Source organism: Carassius gibelio, chromosome B24 (assembly GCF_023724105.1).
Source record: "Carassius gibelio isolate Cgi1373 ecotype wild population from Czech Republic chromosome B24, carGib1.2-hapl.c, whole genome shotgun sequence".
Lineage (NCBI taxonomy): Eukaryota > Metazoa > Chordata > Actinopteri > Cypriniformes > Cyprinidae > Carassius > Carassius gibelio.
Genome location: NC_068419.1, coordinates 6,582,077 through 6,601,508, shown reverse-complemented (window position 1 = coordinate 6,601,508; position 19,432 = coordinate 6,582,077). Strand labels below are relative to the sequence as shown.

Genomic DNA, 19,432 nt, shown 5'->3' with positions numbered 1-19,432 from the left:
AAAGATCTTCGATTGGATTAAGAAGAATTTCTAAGAACATAGATGCCCGACAGGCAATAACATGCAACAGAAATAAATGCATGCTCCACCGATGTTTCAAGACTAAGTTACATCTATCATGCACCGAAGCTCATTTTGCATTTATGTAACCAAAACAAAAGTAAAAAAATATAAGTGATTAATAACTTACATAAATACTTAATATCATGTATATATATATATATATATATATATATATATATATATATATATATATATATATATATATATATATATATATATATATTCATATAAATTATATCATATATAAATATATTTAATATATAAACAATTTATATATATATATATATATATATATATATAAATATATATATATATATATATATATATATACGTGCATGTGTCTGTATTTATATATAAATAATAAATGTACACAGAACACACACATATATTATGTAAACAGACACTTTTATTTTGGATGCAATTTATCGTAATTTCGTGATATGAAATACATAACTCTATACATTATATAAAATAATATAAAAAAATACATAACTCTTTGACAGCACACACACACACACACACACACATATATATATACATATGTTTCAAAATCTTTCTTTTTGGTCTCCTTCTGTTCAAAGGGACTCCTCAGAATTATATGCATGAAAACCACAAAAGACTTACTTTTTCTCCAGGAGGTCCGATGGGGCCCTGTGGACCTGGAAGACCCTGTACAACAGAAAACAGACAGCAAACGTCAAGCTTTGCAGCTTTGGCAGCAAAGGGGAGGATAGAAGGGTAGGTGTGTGGTAGAGAGGAGCCCAAACTGATGACTTACACCCAATAATGGACTTACTGTATTGTCCCTGTGTGTGTGTTGGCAGGGTCGCTCATGTTTGCACAGTGTGCTTGAGTGTGTGTGCATACACACGTGTGTTTACTGTGTGTGTGTGTTTACAGTAGCTGATTCAGTGTATTTGTGTATGGGCTGACCAGGAGTTCACTCCAGGGAAATTTGAGCTCAGTGCTCCGATTCGACCGCTGCAGGTGGGGTGTTATGAATGAGACGCTTTCAGCTGCGCACTTCCTCTGAGCCCAGCAGAGGCTTACAGAAATATTTCAAATAATTTCACCATGCCCTCTGAGCTTCAGAGTCGTTCGGAATTAAAAATGATAGTGGGGATTAGAAATTACAAAAAAGAGGTGCAATGAACTGGTAATAATACTTAATATACTAAATAATAATTCAGAATTAAGTTGATAAATTAATTAAAGCTTAAAATCAGTAATTAAGCTAAAAAATAAATAAATAAATAAATATATATATATATATATATATATATATATATATATTTTTTTTTTTTTTTTTTTCTTCAGATATGTATTTATATATTTGAATAATTAATAATACATATATATATATATATATATATATATATATATATATATATATATATATATATATATATATATATATATATATATATATATATACACACACACATAAGTTATTATTTATTGTGGAGCTATATATTAATTTTGTTTTTAAGTTTTTGAATCATAGGATTACACAAAACAATAGTCAAACCTTGCAGTAAAACCTCTAGAGTTTGTTTGTTCTCACCTGTGATCCTGGGATTCCCTGTTGACCAGGAGGCCCCGGCTCTCCCTGGGGTCCCTGTTCAACAAGAAAAATTACAGTACATGTCAAATATGTGTTGTGAATATGATGCTAATATAGTGAACACAATGCTAACAAAACTAAATTTGTTATATGAACAATATTAATGTTAAAGCTAACTGAAAAAAGGCTAATGTATACCTTGTCAGAATGCCTGTCCTCATATTTGACAGAAAGTTCAGTGTTTAACATGTGTTTAGTTGAAAAATGAGCAAGATTAGCTTATTCTAACGGAGTAGCTCTATTTGAAACTCTTATATCTGATCATAACATATATTCAAATAAACAGATGACTTAACTGTTGTTTTTGTTCGTCATAATTTGGTTCCAAAACAGTTGTGTTTCGTATTTGATAGGCCAAACTTTTTTCTAGTTTATTCGACCACTGTGATGTCACTGTGGCAGTAAGAAATGTATTTGTATTTCATTACGAAATGACATTTCAACTTGACAGTGGTCATAGTAAACATACAAAAAGGCTGAAACATGTCTAAAACCCACAGATATTCACTCAACAAGTATTATCAGCATCTGCTACACTGATTTTATCTAAAAGAAAACGCCATATTTACGAGATCCGTGTCTCTTACCATGTTTCCTTTGGGACCCTGTGGACCATCAACACCAGCAATGCCCTGCAGAAATCAATTGTGAAAGATTAGAAGCGAGCAAACAGCACCAGATCCACAAGATTATAAATTAAAAATCACTTACAGGTTGTCCAGGAGGTCCAGGAGGGCCTCTGGGGCCGAGCAGACCTCGTGGCCCCTGAGATAAAAAGAAATGAGAAGGTTCTGATTAAAAAGAGCAAGTATTCTCTTCTGAATTTTAAATAGGGATCGTTAAGAGTCACTGTTGAGTGACTCTGCCCCCTGGTGGCAGACTGGAAGTAAAACATTTAAAAGGAAATGCAACACTTACACTCTCACCAGCAAGTCCTCTTGGTCCAATCTCTCCATCTTCTCCCTGTAAAGAAGAAAAAGTGAAGAGAATATGTTTATTCTAATAGCCGAAACAATTAAATGATACGTTTTTTCTTCTCTTTTTTTTCTTCTTCTTATTTTACAGGTGATTCAGAAAAGCATTTACCCTTGGTCCGTCCTCTCCGGGAGATCCAGGTGGACCAGGAGGACCGTTCTCACCCTGCCAGAAAGAGACAGACAGGAAGCATCATACTTTATTACATCCAGCTTAATATATAATCATTCTATCTTTGCTTGAAAGTGTTCTAGAGAGCAATTTGGGATCCTATAATTATTATCTGTGCTGACATGGGAAAAGGCTGGAAATACCCTTCTGTAAAGTTTCAAGAGTAGAAGACTTAATTTCACCTTGGAAGAGCTCATGATTCTTCTCTGGATCATTATTTGTTATATATCCTTAGTGCAACGAAGAACAAAATGATCAGCTAATGTTGTGTGTTTGATGTCCATGTTTCCGATGTACAGTACGGGGGTCAGATATTAGTTGAGAGAGCCCTAGTCATTTACTCTTCTTTTACTGCATTAGTCGAATTGATTTGTATGCGTTCATACTCACCCTGTGTCCCTTCTCGCCGGGCAGACCTGGAAGCCCATCAAAACCTCTGTCACCCTAAGAGGTAAAAGATTCAAACAATATATTTCTATGTGCTATATAGCATATCAAATATATGTGGGTGAGATTTTTTTCTTGTACCTTAGATCCAGATTCTCCAGGCATTCCACGGGCCCCGTCGGCTCCAGCACGACCCTGAAAGGTCAGAGAAGACACATGACTATTATGTGTCCATATGCTAACTGAAGACTCATTCAAATCAGAGCAAAAAAGTAATAATCGTTTGTCCTTGTGAAAAATAAAGAAAATTGTCTTACTCTCTTGCCAGGTTTTCCCATTTGCCCTGGTGGGCCTTGGATACCCCTTGGACCCTATGGTGGAAAGATAAATGATTATTTTAAGTAGATAATTAGGTAAGATGACCTTTGGTGATGAGAAATGATTTGTTTTACCTGAGGACCAGAGTCTCCACTATCTCCCTTCAGCCCAGGGGCTCCTGGAAGACCCTGAATGTGATTGACACCAGAGAGAGAGAGAGATGTATTAGACCAAGACCAACATGTTTTTGACAGATACAGAAAAGATTGAAATGCCTGCACTATATACAAAGAAACAGCAGATGGCAATATTCCACAGCATATACTACTCTTGCTCTTCACTCACCCAGAGAATCAAAATAAGCCCTGAATAACAGTAAATGTAGTTGACATAATGGGTTGAACTTGTTTAAAGATGTAGTTATTGCACTTTACTTTAGGGAATCGTGCCGTTTCTTTTGCATCACACCACATGAAGTGGAATACTCAGAAAATAAACTTGTTGATTTCAAAATTGCTGCCTTTTCAGACAGACTGTCCTAGTATTTTGTAACTGATTTCAAAGATAATTTAAGAGTTGAGTTGCATTTATTCCTAAAAGTACACCCTACTGTAAGGAACCAATTGGAAACTTGAAGATTCTCATTTGCCTGCTGTTTAAATGACACACAAATTCCCAACTAGCTATTAAACAGCAGCTGTGATTATGATTTCAAAGTCTCTCTTAAATTCCCAGCACTCATTTCATGCTCAGTCAGTTACCTAAGATAGGTATGACATGACATGGCTGTGGTTTTCACTTCTCAAATGCTTATTTGAGGTATTTTGTCATGAGTTTGGTTGCATCTGAGTAGGATCATTTCTTGAGTTCACCGGCCCATCGTGTTTCAACTGGTCTGCTCTTAATCTAGTTACCTGGTCCAGTGTTAGAGAGATATTATTATGGTTTTTAATAATATTTTGGATAAAATTTTTATTTTAATGTTTTCAGTTTTCATTTAAAGTTTATTTAAAGTTTTTTTAGTTGTTTCTTAAATTCCTTTTTAGTTTTTAGACTTTAAGTATAAGATTACATTCATTTTAATTTAATTTATTTCGTTATTTTAGTGTATCTAGTTGAAATAAATGAAAATGCCTTGGCAACAACCTGAAGTAGTATGTTTTTATATTTTATTATTTTCCAGTTAAGGTTTGTTTCAGCTCAGGCAATGACAATGTTAACTAAGATAACCTTGCCTCTCTACCCATTAAAAAGTAGTTATAGAAAAGATATGGTTATATAAACATGTTGGAGCCCAACGTGTTTTCTTATAGAGGACATTTGTTGGGATGATTTGGGATGTTAAAAACATTTTACATATATAAATAACAGGACATTGATGGTGTTTTGCATATTGATCCCTATGAAATTTGAATCAATGCATTTAAATGCATTGCTCTGATTGGAAAGCTGATTGGGTGGGACTTTTGCAGAGGTCATGGGGTCACTGAAACTCACCACTGGGCCGGATCTTCCAGTGAGACCCATTGGACCTGGTGGACCTCTCATGGCGAGCTGCGAAAACAAACCAAAGAATCAAAATCACTAAAATATTATCAAAAATATACAAGAATTGGCAGACATAAACTCTCTTCAGCCAGAGGAGGAGGGGAAGTGACTGCATTTGTCTAGGACAGATCTGAGCACTAATCTGCAGCACCTGTCGGGTTGCCCTCATGCAGGTCGTGAACCTTGCTAGTATTTTTAACTAGTCTCTCCGCATGAGTCAAAGCAGCCTGTGCTGCTGTGTTTCACTCTGGTTTTAGTGCAAACAAGGCCGGAGCAAATCCCCTCCCCACCCTGTGACCTACCGCCCCACCTCTTCCCTAAAACAGTCAAGAGTCCCCCACCTCCCCCTCAGCAAACAGCTGGGTGAAGCTCAAGGGCCATTTGGCCCTTCACTTCTCATACTCACCCTGGCCTGAGAGAGAATGGCCTGAGCCTGGGCCTCCTGAGCCGACACCACTGGACCCTTTTCCCCATCACCTCCAAACCGAAACTGTCAAACATGAACCGAGTATTCATTATTATCATTTTCATAAGAAAAAAATAAAACACTTCAAACTACAGTATCCTATACTATAAATATTGAGTCAATCCAACGCAAAAAGCAATATTTTGAATATTTAATAGGAATGCTCTAACGAATGGAAGTCTACAGTCACATAACACTTTATACTGTACTATACTGGAAATACTAAGTAAATCAAATCTTTTGGATTAATCTAATTAGGATTGAGATGGTTTCAATACTCCTATATGCTGTAAAGAAATTAAATATGCATTCATTATCTTCATTTTATAGCTTCATTGCATAAAACACAAAATACTATATTATGTCTGTATATATTATTTGGTTAACAAATGAAAAGCAGATACTTTTGCAATTTACTAAACAATATTATCTAAACAAATGAAGTATGCAGTATGCCACTTTATACTAAAATATACAAAAATATATTAAAATACTACATTTAACAACTGTGAAATGCTACATTTGGAATCTTTAGTCAAGATTTCGATTTTCAATGCATTTGTAAAGTCCTAAAGAATACTGCTATAAAGAAGTAAAGTATGCAGTTAATATTTTCATTTATGTATCAGTATGTATAACACTTCATATTATCATTTACTATACTGTAAAAACTATGTGCTTAGGATTTAGATGTTTTTCCAAACCTCAAACTACTTCACAACAACGAAGTCTAAAGAAGTCAAGAATGCAGTCATTATATATATATATATATATATATATATATATATATATATATATATATATATATATATATATATATATCATCATATATCCAGGATTTTCAGCTTACATATAAATAAAAAACAATGAGATATAAACATTTTTTATTACTTTTCAAGCTACTGCACAATCATATACTCTGAACAAGTGTGTTGTCCTTGTTTTCATGTATGTATTATTGCTGAATACAAGCATGAAACTGATGTGCAGAATAGGCTAGACATATCTGCAAAGATTTTTGGTATTTTTTTGTCTTACTGGCAGCATCAGCATAGTACCAGGGGGTCCTGGCATGCCATCCGCTCCGGGAAGACCAGCACGGCCAGGAGGACCCTGAGGAAGCAGGAAGAGTCGGGGTGTATCAGTAATTTGACACTTCTCGACTTGACAACACAGAGGTAAGATAATTCCAAAACAGGAGAGACCCTCTCACTTCCATTAACCTTTAGTGAAGTTGTCCATTTTTAAGATAGCCCACTGATCCAGATAGTTCCCTGTTGTCTTCACCAAGTCCAGTCACAGCTAATTATCACACGGTTTCATTTTTGCTACAATAATAGCTCGGCAGGTTATGCTAAATAACACTAATAAACAATATCACATGCCATTCTGGAGTGTACATGTCTTAGTTTGACAAAACCATTAACAGGAAGTACTCAGATCCCACATTTTGTTGATATGCATTTCATAGCTATTTGTGCTTTAACAGTCTTCTATTTAAATGGTCTTTACTTTTTTTTCACTTGTAAAATGAACTGTATTTGTCTACAACTGAATTATATTCTGATGCAAATGATTTACTTAGTTTCATCATTAGCATTCTTGCATGCGTGCAGTTCTGTCAGAGTGTGGGTTTACATAGGCGTGTAATACCCACGACACAACCTAACATCAGAACTCCAGACAGACTTTGGAGTTGGTTTGGAAATTTGTTATGATAATTATCCTCAAACAGTTTAAGGAAGACAATGTTTTTTGTCAGCAATGGGTGTATTTTGCATACAGAAATAGGCTGAGGGTAACATGCTGCATTTGATCAGAAATTTGACGACTGAACAGTGCCTGCTCATTCTAAAGTAATGTGAATTACTTCAATTCGTCCTCTTGGAACGTTAACTTGCTTTAATCTGTTTCTAAATAAAGCCACTCAGGGTTTCACATCTGAAAACTAAATGTGTCAGAGAGGGTGTAAATGTGCCCTCAGGGTCAGGAATCTGCCATGACCCTGTTCAGAATAAATCAGCATTGGGTTTTGTTTACTGACACATTTTCAAACGGACTTGCGGTTTTCTAAGCCTTTCTTGCTTAGCACACAAGTTTTTCTCTAGCCTAGCCTGTGTCTCAATATGTTCAAATATGTTCATCATTTTTTTCTTCTCTTTCTGCTCCCAGCTGCTGTGGAGGAGCAGTTATGAAGTATTAAACTAAAGTAGCCAACAACAGTTACCTTACGGTGTTCAGGAGTGCTTAAAAAGGGTTTTTTAAGAATTTTGAATTTCTTCTTGTAAATGTAGAGATTGGAAATCAGACGACAATTGAAATACCACACGACAGGTTTGGTAATTCGGCTTTTTATGGGGGTGTTGGGAAATAAACACCGACATTCTGGATTTGGCTGGCTATAAAATCACTGACTACCCCTTTGTAAATGGTGAAAATTACTTACGTCTCCATGAGAAACAATTATGACAAAAGAAAGATCAAGTCCTAAACCTTGTTAATGAACTGAAAATACCTGTGGTCTTCATAAGTAAACATAGCCTGGAGTCAAAGACTGAAATTTTTTTTTACCCTGTCACCAGGATCTCCGGCTGAACCAGGGGGGCCTTGTAAACCTGAAGGGCCTGGAAGACCCTGAACACAAAAGGAAAATTGTATAAACAGACAAACTGGAGCACAATGATGATGACACTTTTACCAAAAGATTTTAGACTTTAAAAAAACTTGCTAGAACACAGTGGTTAAATATTGCATTTTACAAGTGACGTAGACAAAAATGCAGGTGACTTACAGCAGGTCCAGGTGGTCCAGCAGGTCCTTCAATCAGCATTCCCTACGGATCACAACAAAGCCAGAGTAAAACAAACTGACCAGAAGAGACTGCAGCATCAAATTACTAAATTCATGTTTATAAACTAATATCAGTACTGCTCCCAAGGTGATAAATGTCCAGAATAGCTTTTCACTCACCGGCTCAATCACTGCAGGTTCTCCTTTTTCTCCCTTCTGACCCAGAGCAGCACCACCACCCAACTGCAAACATATATCAGAGGTTAGACACAACATATGATAGATAGAACCACAGAACTACAGATAACATAGAGAGAACAGACAGACAGACAGACCGATAGATAGATAGATAGATAGATAGATAGATAGATAGATAGATAGATAGACAGACAGACAGACAGACAGACAGACAGACAGACAGACAGACAGACAGAGAGATAGATAGATAGATATATAGATAGATAGATAGACAGACAGACAGACAGACAGACAGACAGACAGACAGACAGACAGACAGACAGACAGACAGACAGACAGACAGACAGACAGACAGATAGATAGATAGATAGATAGATAGATAGATAGATAGATAGATAGATAGATAGATAGATAGATAGAAGACCAATAGAGACCAATTCTCACTATTAATTAGTTACATATTAGCCTGCATAGCATACTGGCTGTTTATTATAATTTATAAAACACACATTAATGATTTATTCTGCATGACCAAATTTTAGATCCCTCAATTCAATCCCATTCCTAAACTTAATAACTATTACTAACTATTAAGTTTAGTTTATTGAAGCAAACATCATAGTTAAAGGTGCTGCAGGGAACTTTTGTAAAAAAATATTTTTTACATATTTATTAAACCTGTCATCATGTCCTGACAGTAGAATATGAGACAGATAATCTGTGAAAAAAATCAAGCTCCTCTGGCTCCTCCCAGTGGTCCTATTGCCATTTGCAGAAACTCCATCGCTCCCGGTAAAAAACAACCAATCAGAGCTGCGGTCCGTAACTTTGTTTGTGTTCAAAATGTAGAAAAATATATATAATAAGCGAGTACACCATGAATCCATATTCCAAACCGTGTTTTTGGCTTGTCCTGAATCACTTGGGTGCACCTATAATAAGTGTTTATATTCGGACTATTTTAGATTGGTTTGGGGATACCGCGGCGGAGTAACCCAGTACCTTTGTGATTCTTCATTGACATAATCAGAGAGAAGTAGTTCCGGCTACGATGTTCTTCCGCAAGACGCAAGCAGTTCTGTTTATTAACCGCTAGAGCGTCAAAAGTTCCCTACCGCAGCTTTAATAGTGAGAATTGGTCCCCAAACTAAAGTGTGACCCTAAATTCAGAACGTTAATCTCTCTTAGATTAACAAGATGGAAAGTGTGTAACCAGCAATGTAATGGACAAGATCTGATGCCGTCAAACCTTAGCTCATGTGGGCTGTAAGATACAGGTACTGGAGTTTTTGACGGAGGGGAAGTATGAGCTTCTTAAGGGGGTGGAGGTAGAGAAAGGTGTGTCTGAACAGACAGCTGGGTCTGTGGTATGGGGTAATTGCCATATCCCGGGGCGATATGGGAGATAAGGTGCTGACAGTCAGAGAGTTCAAACCACAGTTGGTATGAGAGAGTGCATGTAAGTGATCTGTGAATCTATATGATCGATGTGATCTGTCATACACAGAGATGGGAGTGAGAGAAAACCAATACGGACAAGAGGAAGAAGTGCAGTGCAGATTAGTATAAACCAACACACCAAACAGAAAAAATGATTGGACCCCATGCAAAATAGTGCACTACAAAGCCAACAATGCATGCTAGATTCCCATATCCAACAGTCTGAGTGCTGGACAACACCCTCATTTGGGGGTCAATACTTACATCTGACGTCACTTCTGTTTCAGCAATGTCGGTTTCGGCTGCAACCCCTGGCCCGAAACTGTCTTCGTAATTGGACGTAGGATTTGGAGCCACATTGCCAAACTCATCATACGCCCCATACTCATATTGATTTTTGCCAGTCACATCATATTCCTTAAGATCATACTCCTTAAAGTCATACGCATCCACTCCAACGGGTTCTGTGGTGCCGCTTGGCAGCGCGGCTTCTGGGGCAATGGTTGGATCCAGACCAGCTTGGGCCGTCTCAGTGACATAATCACCGAAAACGTCCTCTTCCACAGCCTTATTATACCCAAGCAATGCGGCCGGGTGGAGGGGAAGGGAGTTTGAGCAACGGAGGGAAGATGGATGTTAGTTAAGCAGTCAAAGCAAAAACTACTGTATCTAATGCAAAGCAGGAGCGAAATTATTTGCATGAGAAATATTTATTAAGAATACTTTATAATTTTTGGGCAGCAACAAGATAACACTTCTTAGTCCCATTTAAATATATCAGATGATTTGAATTGTATTCAAGGATTTGGATAAATGGTGAAATGAGAATTTAATGTGCAAATTAATCTGGTTAAATAAATCACATTATACAAGTTATACAACAGATACTGTAGAATCAGTAATGCACATTTATAATGTGATCTCATAGAAATACTGTTACACGCAAATTTGATTTTGCAAAGTATATTGCAACACTTACTGTAAAACATTTCTAAATCTGTTCAAATTTTGTGGGCATTTTTGTGTGTTATTTGCAGAGGGACAAATAAAGTGTTAACTTTATAATTAAAAGGGCATTATTTTTTAAATATTTAATAATCACACATAAAAGTCTATGATAGGCTTCAGGATATTCCTGTCTTTTTCCCACAATAAACATAATGTTAAAGTTAAATTATGTTTAGAGGTGAAAAAGCAGACAGAAATAAATGACATAAGTCTGAAATAACACTACCATGTTTACAAATACACAAACTAATGAATAAATGATGTGATCAAATGCAGGAACAGATCAAATTGTAAAAGTCTGACTCTGCATTTGATCACAACAGCCAAGATTTACGGTATGCTTTAGTACATAACCATAAAAAAAATAGTCAAGGGACACCAGTTTTTATTTCAATACTGAAAAATTTAGACATTTCATACTGCGTTTAATTTGAGAAAAGACACACCTACACTTATAATGTGTCTTTAATATCCAACATAAACTTACTGTAGAACTACTGTACCCTGAAAATACATCTAAATGGCTGTGAAAGAGTGCAATTCTGTTGAATATAGTTCTGATAACTATAGAACAGAATACATCTGGGACGAATGGTTTTATGGTTTGTTTCTTTTTCAAAGGTCCACATATTTGGGTCACTTACTGAGGGAACTGTTTGTAATGGGACGTGCCATCTTCTCAATGATAGTTAGGGCTAGAAAATGGGCAACCAATCAACATTTAAGCAACCAATTCCAAAACTTAAGCCAAAAAGAAATACATATATAACTTATTTTCACTTAGCTGTGTGATCAATTCACTGCTTTAAATTTAGATCGGATGGTTAAACATTCATAAATTTTTTTAATCCAGCATTAAATATCATTGATATCCACAACAAAAAGCTGAAATGACAGAACAGTAACCAGCTGCATGGCCATCCACTGAGAAATATCTACTTGATATTCAAGGCATGTTCAAAGTTTCAGATTGGAAAACATCACAGGAAGTGGATTGGCTAAATTTAGAACTTGCCGGTTTTATTGTGAATATCAGCTTTATGTCGTTAGATAAAACAGTTCCCTTGTGGTGACAGTCCCAGAGTCGAAAAACACAGAACAATTGCCATGAATTGTTTTGTTTTTTGTCATTTCAAATCAAATACTTCCTCGTCACACCTGCTCCTGGATTTTTCCCCATTCTTTCCCACATTTTATTCGTCCTATCATCATAATATATAATCAAATGATTACCTGGTTTGGTCCAGTGGTTGCGACAGGAGACTGAGTTTTGGAAGCATCTACTGTTCCGTAGTCAAGTTCACTGTCTGTATAGTACTCCCCATCTACATTGTTAGGCTATAGCAGTTTCAAAGTGAGAAGAAAAGAAGAAGAAGAAGATAAGAAAGGAGGAATTAACACAGTTCAAGCAGTTCCACAAGAGATACAGGCTGGATCCACGAGGACTGCACCTAGAGAAATGGGGCGGACGGTGCGCTCAGACTAGCATCAGAGATTTCCCTCACCGAAAGAGAGATCTTGATGGGTTCTGACATGAGCTACACTTGTACTATTACCCCTAGAATGGCTTGTCTTGGTGACGGTGGCTGGTATCCATATCTCTTCTTCTTAGGTGCTAACTTTTTAGCCTGTTTTGGCTCCTGGTACTTATAGGGTTTGGAAAAAGATTTAGGGGACTTTCTCGTCCTCTTCGTTTTCATGGAGACACTACGCTTCACTCTCTGGAAGAAGGTTAATGTGAAGGGAAAAAGACACAACACATCAAAATATCTGTGTTAGAAGTTAAATTGGTCTACATTTTTTCAAACATGACTTACTTAGCTTAAGAATAACTAATTACCTATAATACTAATAACTAATAAAGAATAGGATAATACACTATCCTTCAAAAGTTTGGTCAGTTTTTATTCATTTAAAAAATAAATTATCAAAAGTAACTTTTACGTTGTATTAAAAAACTATTTCAGACAAATGTTGCTCTTTTGAACTTTACATTCATCAAAGGTTTACACAAAAATATTAAACATCAACCATTTTCTAATCTAAAGGATCATGTGACACCGAAGACTGAAGTAATGGCTGGTGAAAATTCAAATGACATTAAAAACAGTTAATCTTCACAATATTACTGTTTTTACTGTATTTTTGATCAAATTAAATGCAAATGCAGCACAACAGACTTAAAAAAAACATTTTAAATAAATGACCAACTTACAGTGTAAATCTATCATGGATATTGAGTAGTCAAATATGTTGTTCTGATACCATAACTGAAATGATTTCAGGCTTGCTTCAAAAACGGTCACCCTCAAACTTAAAGCAACATATGTTTGATAAAATGGACACCATTTTTTTTTTATATAAACCTAGTGTTAAGAGTTTACAAAAACATGGACAGACAACATACACTACATGGGCAAAAGTATGTGAACTGCTACAGTAATTTATGGGCCTGGCTATTGAAGACAAAGCCCACACCGCATACTTTAGCCCATGTAATTTATACAGGTCAAGGAAAAGGGGCGGGGCCACCCCATGATTGACATAACAAACACATCACATATTTCCCACATTTACCTGCGGCTCAGAATATTCATCTGTGGCTGTGGGGGTCGCTCCCTCATAATAATCATATAAATCACCGTAATCAACAGCAGTTGTGTACTGCACACAGGGAGAGGATGAGAGAGAGGTTAGCAAAGCATACAAAATTCATGTAGAATGTAATCTACCCTTTGGTCTATTACATACTTTGATGATTAGATTGACTGTATAGGCTGTTTTATACAGTGCAGGTGATTAGAAACAGGTTTATCATACACAGCATATGATCATATATATATATATATATATATTTTTTTTTACTAAAGCAACCAATGTTAAAGTGCAATTTCATGATCAAAATGATCTAAACATCTAAAATGTTTGTGTTGCTCTCTACTGTGTGACTTCAGCATGTATGAACATACTGCATTAATTACGTTAATGTATAACATGTGATGCACTTATCCTGATATACAGGTGGGTGTTTAAAACCCTATAAAAACTCCCTGCATGTCCGAAGCAGAGATAACAGCCATATGTTTTGTGTGTAAAACCCCAGCTGGCTTCTAAAGCAAAGGCTGATTAAAAACTTAGATCTACAGAAAGAGTCAAATCTAGATGATTCTCTTTTCTAACAAGTTTTATTAGCTATAAAACTTAGTGTGTCATGTATGAACTTGTCCTGGGTCGAGGGATTTTATACACACACCAAAATATTTACTGCACAACCAAAATCTATAACTGGCATCATACATTGCATAGATGTTAATTGTTAAGTTTAGAATATTAATATAATATTAATACTGAAATTAGGTTAATATTGAGTCGGCCATTTAGGGTCAGTTTATGTTTCTATTCCTTCACTGAAAGTAACGGCAGCAGGAAGGCCGATAAAGCCACTGAGCCTGGCTCTCCAGGGCTTCATCCATCAAACACAAGTATATGTTAATCTTAATACAGCATAAAAGCTCATAAAACAGCCACTGCGCTATGATCTAGCCCTCTTTCATGGCTGGTGATCAGTTAGTGTTCAGTAGGACACCGTTCAGCCAGGCCGGGGGTGATTTATGAGCAGAGCATCTCACACACAAATGCCAAGTCGAGATGCGAGGAAAAGGGTTATGGATTTCTCCCATACAGGAAATGAACCTCTCCGTGTTTTGGCAGGATTTAATGGGTTAAAATGACTTGCATTTGGCGTCTGTGTTTACAGGAGTCGTCACAGAGGTCAAAAAGTGTCAAGGTGTGGCTGACTTTTGACCTGTTATGTTTTTATGGACACTTATGGAAATTAGCACTTTTATTCACCAAGAATGCATTAAATTGACGATAAAGATCACATCAAATAAATCAAGTAAAAATACTGTTCTTTTGAACTTTCCAATCATCAAAGAATCCTGAAAAATCCAGGTTTCCTTAAAAAAAAATATTACGCAGCACAACTGTTTTCAACACTGATAGTAAGAAATGTTTATTGAGCACCAAATATATATATATAAATTCTTTCAAACCCAAAATGTTTGATGTTTGTATGTTTGTAAATTATATGACATTATATTATGTAATACATATATCTAATATCTTTGTAGCATGAGCTATTTTATTCAGTCACTATTTCTGACTGTGATATGTTGCTTCTTTATTTCTTATATAAAATAATAATACTTAAAATATTTGATAAAACTGTACTTTTCCATACTGTCTAAAAAAGTCCAACAACAATAATAAAGCACCAAAGTATGATTTTAATTAAAAATTCAGTTTTGATTTGTAATTTTTTTTGCCCACTACATAATTCCTGTACTTGAGTGTTATTTCATAGTTTTGATGACTTGTATATTATTCTAATTTTTGGAAAACAACAATGAAGTTTGAGTCTGTGTGTCCAGTTGTTGGACTGGTAGTGTCAAAAGTATCATCAACATGCCAGACTTCCAGAAACCTTTGGTCTACTGGATACTGCAGGAAAGACCATTTCCTCTGCTGGTCAGAGCAAAAGGTCTATACTAACCTCCTCTCCGGGCTCCTGTGCTTGAAGGGTGTCCTTATGGGGGACATCACAGTCTGGGCTGTAGTGTTCACAGTAGTCGTAAGCTGCTTTAGGGTCGGCCACAATCAGCAGTTGCTGGATGTCACCCTGAGGGGACGATTGACAGGAAGATACATGAGATACATGTGCCAAAAACACCTCTGTTATTAGTGCAGAGACACATACATGTAACATATTTTCTTCATGCAAAAATAACAAACCCGTCTTATCCTGGTTAGTCAAAACATAATAAAAATACCACTCTTGTTCTGTAAGAAATACATGCAATTTTGGAATTGCAAGGCAACAAACCACTTTCACAGTGAGGAAAGCAGGTCAGATGGTTCAGGAAATTGCTGCTTTATAAGCAGGTAAATAAAACGTGTTTCATCATGAAACACCTGTAATAGAAACCCACACAGGAAGCTTGCTCTCATATAAAATGCCGCCTGCCTAACAATTCTTATAGGCAACAATACATAAAACCTTCTGGTCAACAACATGTTAAACACATGCATGGTCTGTCTTCCAAATGAGTGAAATCTGTTTCTCGAAATCTGTTGTGTCAATAGCATACATGCATTCTGCACTATAATCAACAACTGGATGATAAAAGACATAATTTACTTTATGAGGTTTTGATTTAAGTGATTACATTTGTGCATTTTAGGCCACATGTTTCTTATGGACTGTAATTATCAAATCCAGATCTTTCTGTTCAAATGCTGGAGTGATTCAGAGTGACCTGGGTCTGTTACGAGGAAAAACCATGACTTTAACAGTACAGTACAGTCCACGAGTAGAACTAGGGATGTGTTGGAACCTGAGAGGTCTTTCCTTGGCACTGTCACAAAGAGAGAGAGAGAGACTGTGCGATGTAGCAGCAAGGCAACCCCGAAAGATAAAAAAAAACCCAGCAGGCTTGGACTTGTTAAGGACATGTGTGTGTCTGCATGTGTTTTTTGAATTTTTGAAGAATATTCTGGCCTTGTTTTCAATACAATGAAAGTTGATAAGAAGAGCTTCGCATTTTCAAGCTTCACATTAACAAGTGTTTCAATTATCGACTTAAGTCACCTGATAGTTTTGTTTGAGGTAAAGGATGAAATTTAAGTCGCTGTTAAGTGAAAATCTTGACATCCACCTTTAATCTGAATTGAAAAGTTGATGAAATAAGTAGACTGTGGATGAATATCTAGTGAATCTTTTGTTTACCAAAGAAATAATGTTGCAGATTTAAAACACCATGAGTGATTAAATTAGCATTTTTTGGATGAACTATCACTTTAAATATAACATTATCCTTCACTGTCTCATCTTAATCATCCACAATAATCAAAATAAATAAAAAAACAATATGATTACAGTTGCTGCAATGCTGTTCCAAGCCATGTTTGCATTGATCACCTGTTGCTCTGTTACATACAGTACGTTTACCAGACCATGAAAGCCAGGATTGGCCCCAAAAAACAGGCTTGGCATTACAGTCTGGTGCTAAGATGGAGGGAAAAACAGGGAGATCAAGCCAGTGGCTGAATAAAAGTGACACGTATTACCTCATTTGTCACCCACAACAACTCTCTGGACCCAGCAGAGCTTTTTCTGAGCAAAGTACGCATGAAATCCTCGTCTAAGACTAGAATCAATTCAAACAGACTCAAGCAAATAATTTAGAAAGATCAAGCCCACCCAGTGATTTACAGTAATGCAATTGCATCTGACTTGTATAGAAGCTTTTTTCTGCCATGTAATAAAACATAAAAAAGGTCACTGCAATGTTTTTCTTCAGAATCGTGAGGAAACAACATGAACCAATAGCATCACTCAACAGCTATTTGCTAATGACCCACGAGTCATTCGTAAACATCTCAGGTTTGTACTAAGAAGGTTGGTTGTCTTGAAGGTCCAGTGTGTGAAAAACTATTTCAAATGTAGACCCCCAGCATGAGCATACAGTAAACTGTTCAAATAGCAACGTAGCACAGTAGGAAACCTGCCATTAAGCACTGTAATGCCTCAGCTTTACAACATGAGAGAATTTAGTCAGTTTTCCTCAGTCACTTAATTGTACTTAACTGCTCTAATTACAGAACTGGAGCTAGCCAGTGGTGGCGAACACCAAATCGGAAACAAAGGGAGCATTGAACTTTGATGTACCTGAGCCTAGAGCCGTGAATCAAGCGACCCGGCAACACACCCAACACTATTAGCTACAGTCAACGCTATTTCCTCACATAACAGACAATATAGTAATTAAGATAGCATCCTGGCCATTTAGGAAAAGAAACCTGGATGTGTTTCTGAACTGCCATTCAAAGTGTGTCTACAGCCAATGCAACAATTCAGGCCTTTAGCCAAGCATTTTTGTAGGTTTAATTGATTTGGTAGGGGAGCAGTAGGTATGAGGAGCCCTGCTGGTTGAAGAAAGGTTCTTATTCATTACAGAAATGAGACATGTAGAACTAAGTATGGTAAAAAAATAAAAAAAAAACACTATGCCATCTCATATCCTTTTTGTGGGCCACTATCCTGCAAATAGCACATTGTAAACTTTCAAACTCTGCAAAATCAAAGGATTCTTTACAGGCCCTACAAAGCGTTGATTCAAGGCTAGTAAGAGATGTCGCTCCTATGGGTCTGACCAGGTATTTCCTCCATATTTCCCAAAATACACTTCAGAAGTAGCCTTACAGTGGGAACAGGCGTAGCGTTCACACTCTCAGACAGAGAACTGTTTTCAACTATACAAATCCCAAATGACACGCCAAATCTAAATACTGGGCATACCTCTCTCTCTCTCTCTCTGTCTATATATATACATATACATATAAATGCTGATTTAAACAGAGGTAAAAAATAAGAAACTGAAATACATTTTGACAACCTTTTTTACATTTGACTGCTTTTATGTCCAAAAGCTCAATAAATCTACTGAAAATATTCCATTGCAAAAAAATTACATAAATAAAAATTGATTTTATGGTCACAAAATAAGAATTGATTTCAACAATTTATCAATTCCCTACTATGTTTTGTCTATGTGTGTCCTCATTTTTGTTAAATGATGGTAATGACTTAAACAAACTAATAAGATGGGAATCATTAATTAATTCATGGGCAAATTATCTCCTTTTTTTTGGTGTGTGTGTGTGTGGGGGGGGGGGGGGGTCATCTGTGGAGCTCCATAGATATTAAATATTGAGTTTTAAATTGGCATAGTAGTTGTTATATTAACTGTGCATTGGTTAGTATTTCACATGGTCACATTCATAATCTGGCCCAAATTCATAGTTAATGAATTTAACGTTACAATGTCATCATGTTAACAACAAGAAGTGATTAAAATTACTTGCATTAAAGGAATTTCAGCAACAATATGGGGCAACAAGACATCACCCCCATCCCCCACTGAGTTCGCTCTCCATCACATGGGTAAACACACACCCAAACCCTCCTCCTTACCAAGACGCAAAGCATTTCAATATCACCTGTCAATCGGCCCATTGTACTAAATTATTTACAGCTTTAACTCATTTTGACCCTATACAGTCCACACTGCTTCAATTGTGACTTTTAAGAGAACAAACACACACAAAACACTGTGAAACAGCAGTTACCTTCCAGACACAAGCAACACTTTTGCACCAAAAAACTGTCAAACAGATGTGTTGAAAAGTGCAGAAAGAAGTTGCTAATCAGATCTATTTATATATGTCATAGAGTATCATAACACACATGACTGTGAAAATATTTGAATAGTTTCTGCACTAATCGAGATGATGTCAGGGCTGCTGACTCTCCTTTAAACCTGTAATTTGCCATGTCTGCTAATTAATATTTCGCCTAGAGTTCAGGTCTGAAATAAATATGC

At 36.3% G+C, this 19,432-nt stretch overlaps 1 protein-coding gene across 6 annotated transcripts in view; it reads right to left on the bottom strand.

Moving 5' to 3' along the window:
• The window catches only part of LOC128013379 (collagen alpha-1(XI) chain-like), a 68,845-nt gene that overhangs the window by 33,760 nt on the left and 15,653 nt on the right, over positions 1-19,432 (bottom strand). The window contains exons 5-24 of one of the 6 annotated variants that reach the window (XM_052596329.1): positions 15,544-15,669; positions 13,566-13,652; positions 12,222-12,326; positions 10,245-10,547; positions 8,523-8,585; positions 8,344-8,385; positions 8,124-8,186; positions 6,591-6,665; positions 5,493-5,576; positions 5,036-5,092; positions 3,673-3,726; positions 3,538-3,591; positions 3,362-3,415; positions 3,224-3,277; positions 2,774-2,827; positions 2,606-2,650; positions 2,399-2,452; positions 2,275-2,319; positions 1,628-1,681; positions 688-732 (exon numbers count right to left, since the gene is read on the bottom strand). In XM_052596329.1, coding sequence (XP_052452289.1) covers positions 688-732; positions 1,628-1,681; positions 2,275-2,319; positions 2,399-2,452; positions 2,606-2,650; positions 2,774-2,827; positions 3,224-3,277; positions 3,362-3,415; positions 3,538-3,591; positions 3,673-3,726; positions 5,036-5,092; positions 5,493-5,576; positions 6,591-6,665; positions 8,124-8,186; positions 8,344-8,385; positions 8,523-8,585; positions 10,245-10,547; positions 12,222-12,326; positions 13,566-13,652; positions 15,544-15,669 — 1,518 coding nt within the window. Of the gene's footprint in view, positions 1-687; positions 733-1,627; positions 1,682-2,274; positions 2,320-2,398; positions 2,453-2,605; positions 2,651-2,773; positions 2,828-3,223; positions 3,278-3,361; positions 3,416-3,537; positions 3,592-3,672; positions 3,727-5,035; positions 5,093-5,492; positions 5,577-6,590; positions 6,666-8,123; positions 8,187-8,343; positions 8,386-8,522; positions 8,586-10,244; positions 10,548-12,221; positions 12,327-12,544; positions 12,710-13,565; positions 13,653-15,543; positions 15,670-19,432 lie in introns of all 6 variants that reach the window. The other 5 variants (XM_052596331.1, XM_052596330.1, XM_052596332.1 and 2 more) reach the window with 5 other exon arrangements.